An 18,979-nucleotide genomic window follows, 5' to 3' on the forward strand; every position below is an offset into this window, starting at 1 on the left:
CCCCCACACGCTGTATCGCCTGAGCGCTGCACGCATGTCTTGTGCGTGTTGCCGTTTGCTAGTGTGGAGGGCTGGCGTGGGGGGCTGGTGTGGGGGGCAGATCATAGGCGGCGGTAATGAGGGAGCGAATATTAGTCATCTTCATAAGCAGCTCTCACCGCCTGTGATCTGCTCCGCTCCCTTCCTCTGTTAATGATTAGTACTCGCCATCAAAGCTCCTGGTAAAGGTCTGCACACGTGCTCGTGCACACACACACACACACACACACACACACACACACACAAACACACAAGTTTTCCAGGGCTGCACCAGACGTCCCATAAAGGTATCTCTAAATTGAAAACACTCGAATGGAAAGTGGTGTTTACTGAAGTTTGCTCTTTGATTACTCTCTCTCTCTCTCTCTCTCTCTCTCTCTCTCTCGCTTGCTCGTTCGCTCACTCTCTCTTTTTCACTGTCACTTCAGAAACTGAAAAGCACCACAGAAAGTTGTGTGCATATATGTACGGGGCCTGTGTACACATGCGTGTGTGTACGTGCGTGTGTGTGTGTGTGTGTGTGTGCATGTGTGTTTCAGTGAAATAGTTGTTCCCGACTGGCGGCGCTGAGTAACAGCGCTCCTCCCCTCTTCTTTTTGATTTTTTTTTTCGTCCTCTAATCAAACTCCATCTGAGGAGAACGGCGATGAGAGATGCTGTAGACGTCTCGTCTCTGTGCTTGTCAGAGGGTCGGTTCTGATTCTGAAGGATTCCTCCACAGACAGACAGCATCCGCCGACACACGAGGACGCAAAGAGAGACGAGCAAACCAGACCTGACGGGCCTGCGGTCTGCTACACAGCTTTACCACAAACCCACAAACCAGTCCCTTATTTCCCAGTGGCGATAACGCTGCTCCAGAACCAGAATTAAGGAGAGCTAAAGTGAAGGTCATGGTTTTCAGCGTTATCTCTCTCTAAGTGTGTTGTAGGATGTTGTAGGGCCCCGCTGCCTCAGCAGAAGTCATGGTTTTCAGCGTTATCTCTCTCTAAGTGTGTTGTAGGATGTTGTAGGGCCCCGCTGCCTCAGCAGAAGTCATGGTTTTCAGCGTTATCTCTCTCTAAGTGTGTTGTAGGATGTTGTAGGGCCCCAGCTGCCTCAGCACAGCAGCGCTGAGCTGCTGTGTGTCTGAAAACACCGCAGAAACTGTGCAGAAAAATGTACATGAACATAAAAACTACATCCCTTACTTCCTGGTTTACCGGAAGGTTGCATTGTGTAAGAAATTGTGAATGACAGGCGTCCGGGTGGCATGGCAGTCTATTCTGTTGCCCACTAACATGGGGATTGCTGGTTCGAATCCCCGTGTTACATCCGGTTTGGTCGGGCATCCCTTCATAAACAATTGGCCGTGTCTGTCGGTGGGAAGCCGGATGTGGGTATGTGTCCTGGTCACTGCACTAGCGCCTCCTCTAGTCAGTCAGGACGCCTGTTCGGGGGGGGACTGGGGGGGAAAGTGTGATCATCCCCTGTGCTATGTCCCCCTGGTGAAACTCCTCACTGTCAGATGAGAAGAAGCAGCTGGTGACTCCATGTGTATCGGAGGAGATGTGGTAGTCTGCAGCCCTTCCCAGATCGGCAGAGGGGGTGGAGCAGCGACCGGGACGGCTTGGAAGAGTTGAGTAATTGGCTGGATACAATTGGGGAGAAAAAGGGGAACACCACCCCCCCAAAACAAAGAACAAGTACATGATGTATATCTGTATGTAGCTTTGTTATTCGGATTTTCACCGGTGATGACACCGGCGTACACTGTGTCCGAGACACCAGGAAGACTGCTCAGTATTATGGCAGCATGTGGAGCCTTATCTCTACAAAAACATACAGATAATGCAGGAAATCATCACTGTTTCCCTGAAAACATGTCCGTGAGCTTTCCCTAATTTGTCAGATTTACGTGTTTCAGTATTCATCAGAGCACCATAACAAAAGTGACACCAAACTCCTTTATCTATCCATCCATCCATCCATCCATCCATCCATCCATCCATCCATCCATCCATTATCCAAACCGCTTATCCTGCTCTCAGGGCCGTGGGGATGCTGGAGCCTATCTCAGCCGTCATTGGGCGGCAGGCAGGGAGACACCCTGGACAGGCCGCCAGTCCATCACACAGGGCCCACACACAGACACACAGACACACACACAAACACACACGCACACGCACACACACATTCACACCTAGGGACAATTTAGTGTGGCCGATTCACCTGACCTACATGTCTTTGGACTGTGGGAGGAAACCGGAGCACCCGGAGGAAACCCACGCAGACACGGGGAGAACATGCAAACTCCACACAGAGGACGACCCAGGATGACCCCCAAGGTTGGACTACCCCGGGGCTCGAACCCAGGACATTCTTGCTGTGAGGCGACCGCGCTAACCACTGCGTCACTGTGCCTCCCCAAGCTCCTTTATATGATTACAAAATTCATCATGTGTAGACGGAGTACGTGCTTAAAGTGAACCATTATTTCCAACACAAGCCACTCTCATCTATTAACAGAACGCCTGCATGATGCAGTACGAGGCCTTTTTTATAATGAAGTCAAATTATACGTTCATAAACAATACTGACAAACCCCATTCACCGACTAATAACGAGGGAAAAAAAAGGACAACCCTAAAGGTGCTTTGGTGAATCACAGCTTCAAACTGTTCAATTGCGAACACACAAAGAGGCTTTTACAAACAGAGAAATGAGCCCGTGGGTTCAATGCCAGCCTCTCTGTGTGGAGTTTATACGTTTTCCCAGTGTTTGTGTGGGTTTCCTCCAGGTACTCTGAGGTGAATAGGAGAACTGGAGATGGATAGTGTGTGTGTGTGTGTGTGTGTGTGTGTGTGTGTGCGTCAGACTGGTCCAGGGTGTCTCCCTGCCTCCTGCCCAATGCATGCTGGGATAGACTCCAGCTCCCACCCCACCTCCGTGACCCTGAATTGGATTAAGCTGTTATAAACAATGGATGAGTGTAAAATAGAGCTCATACTGCAGACTTTGGAAAAAGTATCTGCACTGTTTTTTTAGTAAGACTGAGGCCCCAGTCACACCAGAAATTGGCAGAAAGAGATTCCTTTGCGTGTCCTTGTAAAGAATAAAGTTGGTTGATTTGGCTGCTAAGCTGATAGCTTCCCGTACGCTGGACTCTCAGCAGCACCCGCCCCGTTAGAGGTCAGCGCAGTCAAAGCTGCTGGTCAGTGGCGCAAATTCACGTGTTAAAAGCCCGCCAAACGAACGCCACATGAAGCCGTCGCACATTTTAACTTCGCTAACGCGCACAAAACCACCAATCTAGACAATTCACCTCAATATAAATGGTGAGAAGTATCACACTCATTAAATACTGATGTGACTGAGCTCTGCTCTGACCAAACACAACAACACATGATTACAGGAAAACCTGCTGTGTGCCGAAAAGAGCCATTAGTTTCCTCTGAAGAGAGAGCCGCGTCGCCCAACCTTGGGCGTGGGGAGCGAAGGCTACCCGTCTGGTCTGATCCCACAGAAGAGTTACTTAATGTTGCTCAAATTGCTGAAAAAGTTCCTGCTGGCTATGATAGACAGGTGTCAGAACACACAGCGCATCACAGCTTGCTGCGTATGGGGCTGCGTAGCTGCAGACCAGTCGGAGTGCCCACGATGACCCCTGTCCACCACCCAAAGCTCCTACAATGGGCACGTGAGCATCAAGACTGGACCATGGAGCAGTGGAAGAAGGTGGCCTGGTCTGATGAATCATGTTTTCTTTTACATCATGTGGAAACCGGGTGTGTTTTCACGGTTTACCTGAGGAAGTGATGGCACCAGGATGCACTATGGGAAGAAGGCAAGCCGGTGGAGGCAGTGTGATGCTCTGGGTAATGTTCTGCTGGGAAACCTTGGGTCCTGGCATTCATGTGGATGTTACTTTGACAAGTACCACCTACCTAAATATTGTTACAGACCAGGTACACCCCTTCATAGCAACAGTATTCTCTGATGGCAGTGGATAATGCCCCCTGCCACACTGCAAAAAGTTGTTCAACAGTGGTTTGAGGAACATGACAAAGAGTTCAATGTGTTGCCTTGGCCTCCAAATTCTCCAGATCTACGTCCGATCGAGCATCTGTGGGATGTGCTGGAAAAACAAGTCCGATCCATGGAGGCCCCACCTTGCAACTTACAGGACTTAAAGGATCTGCTGCTAACGTCTTGGTGCCAGATACCAGAGGACACCTTCAGAGGTCTTGTGGAGTCCATGACTTGACGGGTCAGAGCTGTTTTGGCAGCACGAGGGGGACCTACACAATAGTAGGCAGGTGGTTTTAATGTTTTGGCTGATCGGTGTGTATGCACTGTCCACTTTTCGCCTTAGAGAAAAATCAGTAAGAAGTTATTCTGAGTGATCACCTTCATCCTATGATCAGACATTTCTAGAGACATTTCTATCCTGATGGGAGTGGTCTCTTCCAGGATGACAGTGCCCCCATCCACAGAGCAGGAGGGGTCCCCGGATGGTTTGATGAGGATGAAGATGATGTAAATCATATGCTATGGCCTTCACAGTCACCAGATCTCGACCCAGTTGAACACCTATGGGAGATTTTGGGCCAACGTGTTAGACAGCGCTCTCCACCACCGTCATCATCATGAAAACACCAAATGAGGGAATATCTTTTGGAAGAATTGTCTTCATCCCTCCAGAAGAGTTCAGAGACTTGTAGAATCCATGACAAGGAGCGCTGAAGCTGTTGTGGAGGCTCGGGGTGGCCCAACACCTCACTAAGACACTTCCTGTTGGGTTTTCCTTTAGTTTGTCCCTCATCTGTCTATCTCGAGCAGCTGGTCATCAGCATATATCCTAATTTGTCCCCATCTCTGGGAAATCCAGTTTGTCTTTTTTTAATTTAATGATTTACAAATAAATTTGCTTGCTTCAGTGCAACCCCCCCCACACACACACACACACAACCTGACCTTTAATTCCTAATCCTGAATTCAGCCCTAATCCCTAAACCTCAACTGGTTCCTCTTGGAGGTTACACACTAGTCAAAAAACTTGGCACTTAAAACTTAAAAGACTTATGCTGTCCACACAGGTAGTGTCATACAAGTGCACACGCAGTTGTATGCACACACACACACACACACACACACACACACACACACACACACACACACACACACACACACACACACACACACACACACACACACACACACACACACACAAACAATTTGTCATTATTACACTGAACTCAAGAGAACAAGGAATTCGAGGCCCAGCAAAGATGGGCTGTTATCCAGAGAGGGAGAGAGAGACAGAGAGAGAGACAGACAGACAGACAAAGAGGGAGAGAGAGAGAGAGAGACGTACAGACAGACAGACAAACCGACAGACAGAGGGAGAGAGAGAGAGACAGAGTGGGAGAGAGAGACAGAGAGAGACAGAGGGAGTGGAGACGGTGAGAGAGCAACACAATCAAACACCCAGACAGACATTTTGACACGCGGCTTTAAACTCACTGTCAACAGTGGAATCTAACGCTCAACAGTGAAATCTACAATGAACAAACAGAGACCCCACAGACTAAACACAGACACGCCGCGCTCCCAAACACTCCAGGAATGACCCGCCACCAGAGGAGAACTACAGTAAAGCTACTGTCCTCGCTGCCCCCGGCCGCTTTCTGCTTTACTGGCGTTAAGCTAGTTTGCCGACACCCGAGCCAATCGCATGTACCACGAGAACAAGCCAGGGGGGGGTTGCTCAAAGACACTTCAGCGGCAGCCTCGCAGTGAGACCCGGTGCCCACAGGTCAAAACAGGGACTGAATCTACATTACTTTATTTACAGTACCGTTTTTGTTCCAGTTCATCAAATGTAATTTTCATTTTGTGTGGGAGTAATCTAACTAGTGTTGATGTAACTTAATCCACCTGTAGTCCACATGAGACTGGATGTGTTGTGGGATTGTGGTTCTGGTGACATGGCCCTGGTCTTAAAGGCTGCATTACAGTAAAGGGAGACAGTTTTCTGAACTTATTATGAACGTCTCAACCTGCTTGGTCATCATGTCCACATGACTCATGATCCTTTCTCCACATTTTAATGTGTCTAAATATCTTACTGAAGCACCAATAGTAATCCGTAAAATACTATCATATTATCAGTATCGAGGTATTCATTCAAAAATATTGTGATATTTTATTTGTCCAACATCACCCGGCCTGACTCGTGGTACCAGTGTAGCGACTTACACCATCTCTTCTCATTTGTATGGGTCTTATTGCGTTATTTGTATGGTGATTGTTTAGTGTATTTTTTTTTCTTTTTGAACAAAATTTACAAAGATCTTTAACAATCACATAAAATAGGGCATACGGGTAGTGTGGCGGTCTATTCCGTTGCCTGCCAACACAGGAATCACCGGTTCGACTCCCCATGTTTCCTCCGGCTCGGTCGGGCGTCCCTACAGACACAAGTGGTCTGCGGGTGGGAAGCCGGATGTGGGTGTGTGTCCTGGTCGCTGCACTAGCACCTCCTCTGGTCGGTTGGGGCACCTGTTCGGGTGATGGGGGGGAATAGCGCGATCCTCCCATGTGCTACGTCCCCCCTGGCAAAACTCCTCACTGTCAGGTGAAAAGAAGCGGCTGGCGACTCCACATGTATTGGAGGAGGCATGTGGTCATCTGCAGCCCTCCCCGGATCAACAGAGGGGGTGGAGCAGCGACTGGGACGGCTTGGAAGAGTTGGGTAATTGGCCAAATACAATTGGGGAGGAAAAGGGGGGGGTGTCACATAAAATCAAAGCACTCGAACACAAAGTGGAAACAACAGCGGGTGTGACATGGAGTACACATGGGCCATTCTGCTCAGCCTCATTCCTCCAGCAGACACCGACCCCCCCACCTCTGCCCTTTTTTCTTTTCTTTTTTTAAACTCATTTATCCAAGTAGAGCCAGTGAGAGGCCCTTTCCTTTACCAGTGCCTGGTTTGATTCCCATGCACAGTGAGGCCATCTCACACCCAGGGGCTGACCAGTATGACCAGTCTCCATCTGCCCAGTTCCACCAGTTTCCTACAGTTGGACATCGAACCACTGGACATGTAACGCCTGGCTCAAATGCACGTTGGCGAGTAATATTCATCCACCCATCCTTGCGTTATGTTGCGCTTTTCAACATAAAACATGTGATGGCCCTGTCACAAGTATTTGCCTCCTTTGTTTTGGCCTCTGTTGGCTCCGGTTTCCAAACTGCGGTGTAACTCTACACTCACATTTAGAAAAATGTGTCATCTATCAAGGCCTCCATCACTTTCCCTCTAATTGGGACGGTGGAGAATTGTAGCTTGTGACCGATGGTGTTGAAATGGGTTAATAATACAAACTGGGCCAATAAAAGGCGAGAGGAAATAAAAAATAAATAAAAAAAACCAGAAAAAACAAACAGCCTCAAGTTTGTCTAATTTTTGTTGAATATAAGGTTCCCTTATAACCACATATGCCTAAGCCTCCTCCGCCCTCTCTCTCGCTCTTCATTGCCCCATTTTCTCTGTCATTTTCTTTCCCGCTGATGTCATCGCTGAAAGAGGGACGGCACAGTTAAACGGGGTTTTACGAGGAATTTTCCTCAGCGCTTCGACAAACAAAGACCTTAAAGAGGTCCTGCGTGTTAAAGCCGTCTCCCGGAGTCATGCTGGGGGGGGGGGGTCCTCCTCGCAGAGTAATGAAGACAGTTATTTTTATCCTTACGAATGATTTATTTACCCTCCGTTTAACTAGGCTGCGTTTAAACCAGAACCCGGTGATGAAAAGAAGCGGCATGAGAACAGTTGAGGGATAACATACAACAAATGCAATGCAAAAATGCAATCAAGCTTGTGTAAAAGACAGAACTACATCTTTTTTTAATTTTAAATGAAGATGCTCCAACAACGTAGCGGAATGATACACTAGCATCCAACATTGAGGTTCATGGTTCAAACCCCGGTATTGCGACTGCTTTGCAAGAAACCTAATGGGCTGTGGCTCCTGGCAGGGTGGCCCGTTGAGCTGATGTGTCTTGCTGTTGCAAATAGTGACTCTTACAAAATGCTTGATTTGTAAATTGAGGATTACCGAAATGGGGGCGGCATCGTGGCGCAGTGGTTAGAGCGGTCGCCTCACAGCAAGAAGGTCCTGGGTTCAAGCCCCTGGGTAGTCCAACCTTGGTGGGCCATCCCGGGTCATTCTCTGTGTGGAGTTTGCATGTTCTCCCCGTGTCTGCGTGGGTTTCCTCCCACAGTCCAAAGACATGTAGGTCAGGTGAATCGGCCATACTAAATTGTCCTTAGGGATGAATGTGTGTGTGTGTGTGTGTGTGTGTGTGTGTGTGTGTGTGTGAGAGTGTGAGTGTGAGCCCTGTGATGGCCTGGCGGCCTGTCCAGGGTGTCTCCCCCGCCTGCCGCCCAATGACTGCTGGAATAGGCTGCAGCGACCCTGAGAGCAGGATAAGCGGTTCAGATAATGGATGGATAGATGGATGGATTACTGAAATGAAAGCAAGGGGCACAGTTACCATATAGGACGTTGTCTTTCCCAAAACACACAATATTACATCATGAAATGCTAACTCCAATACAAGTCAAACGACTGGCGTAGCATCGGGGCGCGGTGCAGCATTTACTGTTGATACCGTCAAGAAAGTCTGAAACGGTCTCAGACGATGTTATTACCTGAATATTAGATTTTCGTTGCCACTGAGCGAAATTGCGTTACATCGGTATGTAACGGAGTTGAGCTTGAAACTTCAGTCGACAGCCCCTTGACATAACCTTTAGCTGTCCTGACTGCATGTCTGTGGGTCATGATACAGACGTGATTAAGCACAATTTAGCTAGTTCACGTACAGCACACACCGACTGTAGGAGAAAGTAAATGTGATTAGTTCATAAGCTAGCTCATCAACCAAAGCAAGCCTCCCTTCATCCTTCTCCTTGCACTTTTTCAAGAGACACTGGAGGTTTATCAGTCATGCTAACTTAGTAAACAAAAAGTGGTGCAAAAGGTGGCATCCGGGTAGTGTACCGGTCTATTCCTACCAACATGGGGATCGCTGGAACGAATACCCCTGTGTTACCTCTGGCTTGGTCAGGCGTCCCTACAGACACAATTGGCCATGTCTGCAAGCACCTGTTCAGGGGGAGGGGGAACTGGGGGGAATAGTGTGATCCTCCCACGTGCTACGTCCCCCTGGTGAAACTCCTCACTACCAGGTGAAAAGAAGCAGCTGGCGACTCCACATGTATCGGAGGAGGCGTGTGGTAATCTACAGCCCTCCCCGGTGGTGGAGCAGTGACCGTCATGGCTCAGAAGAGTGGGGTAATTGGCCGGATGCAATTAGGGAAACAAAGGGGGGGGAGTGGTGCAAAAGTAGATATATGACATTTAATTAGGAACAAAGACAGAATAGCACTTTGGTAGTTGAGCAGTGATAATTGCTGGATCCTTTGAAGCAAATACGGGAATGCAAACGCCCAAAATCAGACATTTTCCGTTCTATAGGATCTGGCTCAAATTAAGTGGTGCTCCTGCTGTTAGTTGTTCTGCTGTACAGCTGCGATTGGATCTGGGATAAATATTGTTTACCTCCACATACAGTGCTTTCCCACTGAGAAAACTGCAGCCGTGGGCGATATCACATGTAATGGAGGATGCACATGGATGCTCAAACCCTCCCCAATGAACTCATTCTCACCCCATGGCGTCATATTGACGCTGCTAGCAAAGCATCGATATTATATGGTGCGTAAGTATGGCGTCAGTGTAAGATGCAACCGGTTATCTGCTGCCCAACATTAACCCTTCACTTCACCACTACCTAACCTGGACGTCAATAATATTCATAAATCAGATCTGAAGTTTGATATTGGAGTCTCTGAACCAGCTGCTGGATCTCGATACAGACACATCAACGCTTCGTCAACAGCACCAGTATGTGGCGCCATGGGATGGCCATGCATTTCCCCAATTCCTGGTTGTGCAAATGCTGCAGCTTGGGAAAATTGGGAATTGGACACGGCATACTTGGGAAAGAAATGGGAGCAAGTATAAAACATATAAACACGAAGGAGAAATGTAAGGTCTTCAGAAGTCATGAGTCCGAGATCAAACCTGCGGGATCGTAGGCCAAGACACCTGTTTAATCATGACACTACGAAGCAAAGACATCTCTTCCCCGAGTCTGTCGCAGGTTCACAAGTTCAAAATCACCGAGAGACAGAGAGAGAGAGAGACAGAGAGAGAGAGAGACAAAGAAACAGAGAGATCAGCTCCTGCAGCTCGAGATTGCTCTCATCATGCAAAAAAAAAAAGGGAAAAAAAAGGAAAGAAAAGAAAAGAAAGAAAAGAAGAAGAAAAAGGCCAGCAGTTTGTTTACTCATTCATTTAGCCAGGAAAGTTCTTCTGTGATGAAAAGTTTTATCTTGTTCTTGGACGTGAGCGAGAACAAGCTCACAATGTTTGTATACCAGGATTGATGTCAACCATGACACATCATCAGCTCACAGTCACCAGATTACATCTCCAACCTTGTCTCCGTGGTGGAAACACACACACACACACACACACACACACACACACACACACACACACACACACACACACACACACACATATATATATATACATACACACATATATACGTATATACACACACACACACCCATACATACACACATATATAAACACATACATACACACACACGTATATACACACACACACGCACACATACACACACAGTGCAGAGTGTTTTTGCAGCCTTGAAGTAAAACCAGACAGTGTGCTGTGATGGTTTATCTTCACTATGAACAGCTTTTTTTTTTACATTATATCAGTCACACAACGTTGTGTTGTTGAGTGTTGGTCATATTTTCATGTCATAATGTTGCATTTTCACGGGTTTGATAAAATGTGCTGGTTTGCCTGCATTTTAAGTTGATACAGCCCTGAATCCCAGCCGACGTGTCATCTCAGAGGACTGTACAGTCCCACAGAGAAGCAGCAGGATGGCAGATACAGTACAGGACGACACACGTCACCATCGTCTTCATCACACCGCTGGTTCGAGCAAGGAAAATCTCCTGGAAAAAAATCACTGTGTGGGACATGAAAACTTGGGGAAATTATCCTTCTTCCAATACACAAGCACATGAAAATGACAAGCTGTCAAAGATGATTAATCTGACAGCACACTTATTAACATTAATACACGCTTAGAGGTGTTATAACCATCTTATGACTCTTCTGACTCATAATGATCAATCATAGCATCACAAGAACAACATGATTCAGGTCAGGACAAAAAAATAATATATATATATATATATATATATATGTTTAAAAAAAACTATATGTTTTCCCCCTGTTTCTCTTTAATTGTATCCCGCCAATTACCCCACTCTTCCAAGCCGCCCCGGCCGCTGCTCCACCCCCTCTGCCCATCTGGGGAGGGCTGCAGACTACCACATGCCTCCTCCAATACATGTGGAGTCACCAGCCGCTTCTTTGACAGTGAGGAGTTTCGCCAGGAGGATGTCATCGCGCATGGGAGGATCACGCTATTCCCCCCCAGTTCCCCCTCCCCACTGAACAGGCACCCCGACCGACCACAGGAGGCGCTAGCGCAGCGACCAGGACACATACCCACATCCGGCTCCCCACCCGCAGACACGGCCAATTGGGTCTGTAGGGACGCCCGACCAAGCCGGAGGTAACACGGGGATTCGAACCGGCGATCCCCGTGTTGGTTGGCAACGGAATAGACCGCCACGCCACCCAGACGCCCCCAGGACAAATATTTTAGACTAGACAGTGTAGTCCGGTAAACGTGGTCAGGAAGAGGTTGAGTTTAGATTTTTAAAAAAGGAAAGAATCCACTAGATGCACCATTTAAAGACATACTGATAATAAGTCGTTTATTGTGAGTTTAAAGATGTCTGCCAATGTGAAGTAGGTTGAAACAGCTTGCAAGTACCTGATTGGTCATCTTGAATCACCGTGTACAGACACTCATTCCGCAGGTGGAACCTGCACCAGTGAAAGCATGTGAAAGTCAGCAGTGAAGCTGTACTGAGCAGCTGTATGTATGGTGTACCGTCACAGCATTTCACTCAACAGAGTACGTTTTCACTAGCTAACTTAGCTAGCTGTTTGTCAGAGAGCTAACAGTTCTCTCTTTCTCTCTCTCACTCTTTCTCTCTCTCACTCTTTCGCGCTCGCTCGCTCTCCTCTGCAGTTGTGAGTCTGGAGGGCCGGGCGGTGCATCTGGCCACCCTGGTGCAGGAGGCTGAGCAGCGGGTGTCTGAGCTGCAGGCCCAGGTTCGGGGGGAGGGCCCCGGTGAAAGGGAAGCGTCGGACCGGGAGAGACAGCTGAAGGCGTGGGAGTGGCGACACCGGCTCTTCAGACGCATGCAGACGGGCTTCGAGCACGCCAGTAAGGAGGCAGCTGGGCTGTGATGTGACGCTGTCGTTGCTGTGATGTTGTTGTTGTTGTTGTCTTTGAGTGCGTTCCATTTCATGACAAAAGTGTTGGGGTGTTACCCTCCCTCCCCTCTTTTATCACCACATGTATGTGCACTATATCACAGGCAAGTCGTCTCTCTGACATCTGTCAGACTCCCAGATGCCGTGGTGGGAATCCTCAGCTCATGTGTGATGTAATCGGTCCCAACAGCCCCGCCCTCTGTCTGAGATACAGTCAGCGGTGGAAAGACAATGTTGTTTTTTTGGGCAAATCTCAAAGCTGTCATCTTTGACTGATCGATTGGCTAGATTTATGATCATTATTGAAGACAAGCAAGACCGTCCTCACGCCAGAAACATCTTCCAGACCACATCTGAAAGATGATCAAGTCCACCACAGTGAAGCTCGTGAACATCGTTCCATTGTGAGCTTTCCGTGACCTCCTGAAAGTGCCTGGTTGATTTTTTCTTCTATCTGTCTATCTGTCTATCCGTGTGTCTGTCTCTCCCAGACCCTCCAGATGCACCCAGTGTGGTCCGTCTGTCTGTCAGCAGCAGCAGCAGTCTCAGGGTGGACTTCCAGGAGCCCCTCAGCGTCAACGCCGCCGTCGTCACCAAGTATAAAGGTCTGCCCCCCCCCCCACCTGCCCCACCCCTGCCATCCTACTGAACCAGACATCGGTTTGCACCTCCATATGCGCCAGAATGACTGATCCATCCTTAGAAAAAGAAAGTTCAAATGTCTCGCAGACACAAGATCCAAAAACCTCAGTTTGTGATTGATCTTAGCTCCTCCTAGATGTTCGCCTCCAGAATAGTGAGCATTCTTTTTGTTGAAATTGTGTGTGTGTGTGTTTTGTTTGCAGTTGGTTGGAGTTATTCCCCCTCCTTCAGCCCGTTGCTGGGTGAGGTACTGGTGGAGGACACCACCCTGCTGCAGTGCAGCATCACTGGGCTCACTTTTGTAAGTACCGCAGATGCTTCCTTCACCTCCACATCAGTCCATCCACCCTCCTATCTGTCCGTCCTACGTCCCTGCTCAGTCCAAGTGTGGGTTGCCACAGGCTGGAGCATATCCCAGCATGCAGTGGGGTGGAAGGCCTGTATAGATGTTGGATATATCCACAGTCCATCACAATGCCGAGTCGCAGTCATTCGCTTACTGTTCATTACTATGAGCAGGTTAGAGTCTCCGGTTTATTTAGCGTGCATGTGTTCAGGCTGTGGGAGGGATGTTGGAGTACCCTGAAGAACACGGGGAGAACACACAGACTGCATGCAAAGGGCCGGGTGTAGTAGGTCATATAGGTTGTTGTATGTGTTAAATTACTTTTTAATTCTTGATGCGTGCTTCACAATCCAGGTCTAGAAGTCCCAGAAAGCCGAGTCCGTCCATCCGGACACAAAAGTTCAGTGGGAAAAGCGTTTCATCGCTCATCCAAGTGACTCTGTGAGCCGACTGCTGTGGAGGATTTATTTGGTCACAGTTAAAAGTCCAAATAGATAATTAAAAGAGATAAGTAGATTATTATGTTACTCTGCTACGAGGAACGACCAGGCCATGATTACATGTTTAAAAGAAAAGGGTAATTGAAAAAGCAAATTTAAAATGTAGAATAATTTGAAAATGGCAAGTGACACTGGAAAAAGTGATATTTAAAATGCAGAAGCTTAAATGGAAATGCTCAAAAAGAAAGGTTAAATTGTAAAGATGAAATTGAAAATTATGGTGGAAAGAAGAAAAGGAAAACATCAAACTTAGAATGGTAAATGGAAATTTTATATTGAAAGCTTGAATTTTTTTTTTTTTGTGCATTTGCCCTTTACCATTTACCATTTGATATTATCAATGTCATCTTTTTCATTTGGCATTTGGCTGTTCCAGCTGTGTGTAAATGAAGAGGACTGGCCCAAAAGCACTGAGGTTTGGTGAAGTTGGAAATATATTCACAGAGTCGAACTTCCCAGATCAATACCTCATAAGGAAAACATTGTTAAAACACAAACCACACCTCTTCCCTGCCGTAGTAAGGGAGACAATGAGCTACAACCTAACTTTCACCAGAACAAGCCGTCCTCCGAGCTGGACAAATAACACGGGTCTGTGTGGACAGCCGGCTGTGAGCCGAGTGCACAGGGACCGTCTAAAAAGTGCAACGCCAAAAAGAGATGCTGCAAAAATATTCAGTAACTTCACTCTTACACAGTGTAGTACCACCAAACTCAGCAGCCAAGGTTCAACCAAAACACAATCCATTACGGTCACGCTAAAAATAGACAATTGTTTGCACAAAGTCTGATGTCAAGCCGTTTTATTATGTCCGCTAAGTCAAAGCCTTGAGGGGGGGGGTGTTATGCGTTTGATCACACGTGTGTGCGTGTGTGTGTGTGTGGGTGTGGGTGTGTGTGTGTGCAGAGATGGACAGTATTTCTGTTACTTGTAAATACATATTTCAGTTAATTCTGAGTATTTTGCACTTGGTGTTTGACGAGGCTGAAAAAGGTTCTAATATAATTTGTAATTAGATACTTTAGAGTGGAGTAATTTTGTATTTTCAAAATACTCAAAATACTTTCTTCATGATTCATAAAACATTCAAAAATGCAGGTAAATACATCTTTAAATGAAGAACAATGCACTTGGACATACTCACACAGTGATTCTGTAAGCCCACACTACTCACGGTATTTCTGTAATCGAGTTCGTCTTCTGTGAAGTTGCGCCCCCCCCAGGCAAGCTAGCACATGCTTCCTGGCTCAACCAGTGCAGCGGACTCTCTGTCAAGGTAAACATTTTGTCTGAACTGCAGTAACTATATAAGATATATCTTACCTTTTAGAATGTACACATGTTGAACATAGGGTGGCCAACCATCCTGTAAAATATGGACTCATTCGTGTTACCTCCGGCTTGGTCGGGCGTCCCTACAGACAATTGGCCGTGTCTGCAGGTGGGAAGCCGGATGTGGGTGTGTGTCCTGGTCGTTGCACTAGCGCCTCCTCTGGTCAGTCGGGGCGCCTGATCTGGGGGGAACAACGTGATCCTTCCATGCGCCACATCCCCCTTGCGAAACACCTCACTGTTAGGTGAAAGAAGCGGCTGGCGACTTCACATGTATCGCAGGAGGCATGTGGTAGTCTGCAGCCCTCCCCGGATCGGCAGAGGGGGGTGGAGCAGCGACCGGGACGGCTCGGAAAATAGGGTAATGGCCAAGTACTCCTTGGGAGAAAAGACAGGGAAAAAAGCCACAAAAAAAAAGAAGGAATCATCCCCTAATTGGAAACTAGAAAACATGTTGCGTATTGAACTGATACGGGAGGCGTTTCGCTCCATATTTTTGAGAATCAATTCAGTGCAAATCTATGGAAGAGAAATATAATAGATTCGACTATTAAGACAGGCCGATTTGTATGAGACAGAAGGAAACCCTCCTGCTCTGTTGTCCTTCAGCCTGTCTGCCAGGTTGTGTTCCACCACCCCAACAGAGAATGGGTAGTGGAATCTCGCTTCTCGACGGCAGCGCGAGATTTTAAAAAATGGCAACCTGCGAGCGTAGTCCTCCATATACAAGGCCAACTGCACCGTCTGCCACTGGGTTTTCTCCATTAGTCACAGAGGAGCCATTGCAGTTTCCTTGATGTGATTATGTATGGTATGAATAGGACTTTCCACAACCAAGTATACATTTTTATGTTATATATTTACACAAGTCTACTACTGAAGGGTACTGTGTAAGAGCGAGACCTGTCGTTTTGGACAAAATGAGCATTGTGCAATAATTAAATATTTGTTATAGGTCCACAGTAGTCAGTTCTCCTCAGTCTAAGGTAATATAGTCCACCCCCACCCTGGGTGCTCCTAATTTCCATTTCAGGAGGTTGGCAACCCCAGTTCTACTCGAACACCAAAGGTAAAGTCTAACGATAAAACAATTGATACATGTGGCCCAGTAGCTAAAGAAGGGAGTGAGCCAGTACGTTAGCTAGCTAGCTAGCTAGCTAGGGATGTGTGCTTGACTGGGAGTGCGCTCTCTCCTCATTCACTCTCTAGCTCGCTCAACCTACGCTGCTTTCTGTCGCTGCCCACTCTGTGACAGCTGTGCACATGCGCAACTCACATCTACAGTTGAGTCAGATCGGGCAGCGATAGTGTTGAAACCAAAACATTGTTTATTCGGGTACGAGTCCTGTAAGTAGACGAGAACTCGATCGTATTTCGCGAGCCATTCACTGCCGATCTCAGTACAGGAGAACCAGCAGAACACTGGATGAACCAAAAATAATGCACCTTATTCACCTCGCCGCCACCCGGAAGTGCCATGGTCTCCAATGTTAAAACTCCGCTATAAAAGTACAATTTCAAGAGATGGATTAGTCACAGTCACAGCTGGAAATCACCTCAGTAGCAACAGTACAACATGTCCCATGGCTGAGCTATGTTTTCTTACCATGGTTTTATGAATGAAAGTCAATCGGCAGAGCAGCCATTCGCCTTGATTCATTTTATATCATGAAAACCACGACGGTTAAACACATCTGAAGTCTTTTAATGAGGGCTTTTGATTTTTTTTTTAAACATTTTTATTTTGAAATACTTTATTGACTCCCGTAGGGAAATTACACTCTTCATTTAACCCATCCTAGCTGTGTCGCTAGGAGCAGTGGGCAGCCACCGTGCAGCACCCGGGGACCAACTCCAGTTCGTCTTGCCATGCCTTGCTCAGGGGCACAGACAGGAGTACTAACCCTAACATGCATGTCTTTTTGATGGTGGGGGAAACCGGAGCACCCGGAGAAAACCCACCACAGACACGGGGAGAACATGCAGACTCCAAACAGAGGACAACCTGGGATGACCCCCAAGGTTGGACAACCCCGGGGTTCAAACCCAGGACCTTCTTGCTATGAGACGACAGCGCTAACCACTGGGCCACCGTGCCACCCTAAAAATTAAAAATGTGAAATTATGATAGCCTGGTCTCTGTCATTTCATGTCAGCCTTGGTCGCTTTCGTGCACCGGGCTGCCTGGTAAGGTGCACATCCACAGACTGACAGGCAGAGCGTTTTTATTACATAGATTCTTTAGCTTGATTATTAGGTAGATTTTTTTAGCTCGAGCGCTGAATATTCAAAACTTTTTTTTATTTTTATTTTTTTCACATTTCCTGTTCAGTTGACTTTGGATGCTGAGGAAAAAAGTTTTATAACAGCAGGGAAAGTTTTTCTGTCTGTCTGTGGGAGAAGGGGGAGACACGTACGCCTGGCGGAGAGCTGCACCCCTCGAGTTGAGAATGTCACCCTCTCCTTATAAACCTGATCCAATTTCCGTTCGGAGTGACTTGAGTCCTCTTAAACGCTCCCCAGATTAAAGGGCCGCGGTCGCTCCTTTAAACGCCGCTTCACGTGTGAGAGAGCAGCTCTGGAAGGAGCCCACCGCCCAGCTCCCCTCGCCGTCTGTCGACCGCGAAACCAAGAACTTAGAAGGCCACTCTCCCACATGAAGGCCCCCGGGTTGCAATTACACATGTGCTTGAGCTGTTTGCTGAGGTGTCATTGGACGTTCCCAAGTGGCTGTTTTTACTGTCATTAATGCTGTACACACACACACACACACACACACGGGCATACAAACCCACACATGCACGCACACCAAAAAGCTTTGCATCAGAATCAGCCTCAGCAGCGATCTTGTGAAGAATTACGGCCTCTGCTGAACAGCACGGTCAGGCGAGGCAGTTTGATGCCGTGTCATCGAGCCTTGGCTCCGAGGCACACGTCGTTTTTATAAAACACACAACAGTTGTCAAACAGTCCGAGACTCCCAAGAGCAGCTTGGTTGCCTGCGCCCTGATTTATGTTTGGCATTTTTAAGCGGGCACGTAGACAGACAGACGCTCCTCTGGTTGTTTGTTATAGTGTGGGAGAAAGACCCTCCGCCCGCCGTAGGACCCCTGTTGCCGCCTGTGGCTTGGCCCCCGTCACATGACAGGGGTCAAGGCGGGGTCAGGAAGTGTCTGCGGCTGGTTTGATTGATCTGGCTGAGAAAAGGAGACCCAGGCCTGCTGTCTGTGTGCGTGTGCTCGCACACAAGCACACACGTGTGCACTCACACACACACACACACACACACACACACGCAAACACACACACGCAAACATTCACATTCACACACTGACACACACCGATCCACATGCATACACACACACTTGCAGAGATTCAAAGACATGCATGCACACACTTGCACAGGGACCTAGCAATAGATAAATAAGAAAATACCCCCAGATTACACACACACACACACACACACACACACACACACACACACACACACACACACACACACACACACACACAAATGTCACGTAACTACCTATCCATCGATGTATGTTTTAGGTGTGTGTGTGTGTGTGTGTGTGTGTTTCCTGCCTGCTTGTCACCCTAACTATGACCTAT

General features: G+C 47.6%; 1 protein-coding gene across 2 annotated transcripts in view; it reads left to right on the forward strand.

Moving 5' to 3' along the window:
• The window catches only part of LOC130128006 (ankyrin repeat and fibronectin type-III domain-containing protein 1), a 320,420-nt gene that overhangs the window by 263,173 nt on the left and 38,268 nt on the right, over positions 1 to 18,979 (forward strand). For both annotated transcript variants that reach the window (XM_056297716.1, XM_056297717.1), the window contains exons 9-11: positions 12,299 to 12,496; positions 13,038 to 13,151; positions 13,392 to 13,489. In XM_056297716.1, coding sequence (XP_056153691.1) covers positions 12,299 to 12,496; positions 13,038 to 13,151; positions 13,392 to 13,489 — 410 coding nt within the window. The remainder of the gene's footprint in view (positions 1 to 12,298; positions 12,497 to 13,037; positions 13,152 to 13,391; positions 13,490 to 18,979) is intronic.

This window comes from Lampris incognitus, chromosome 17 (assembly GCF_029633865.1).
Source record: "Lampris incognitus isolate fLamInc1 chromosome 17, fLamInc1.hap2, whole genome shotgun sequence".
In the NCBI taxonomy this organism is placed as follows: domain Eukaryota; kingdom Metazoa; phylum Chordata; class Actinopteri; order Lampriformes; family Lampridae; genus Lampris; species Lampris incognitus.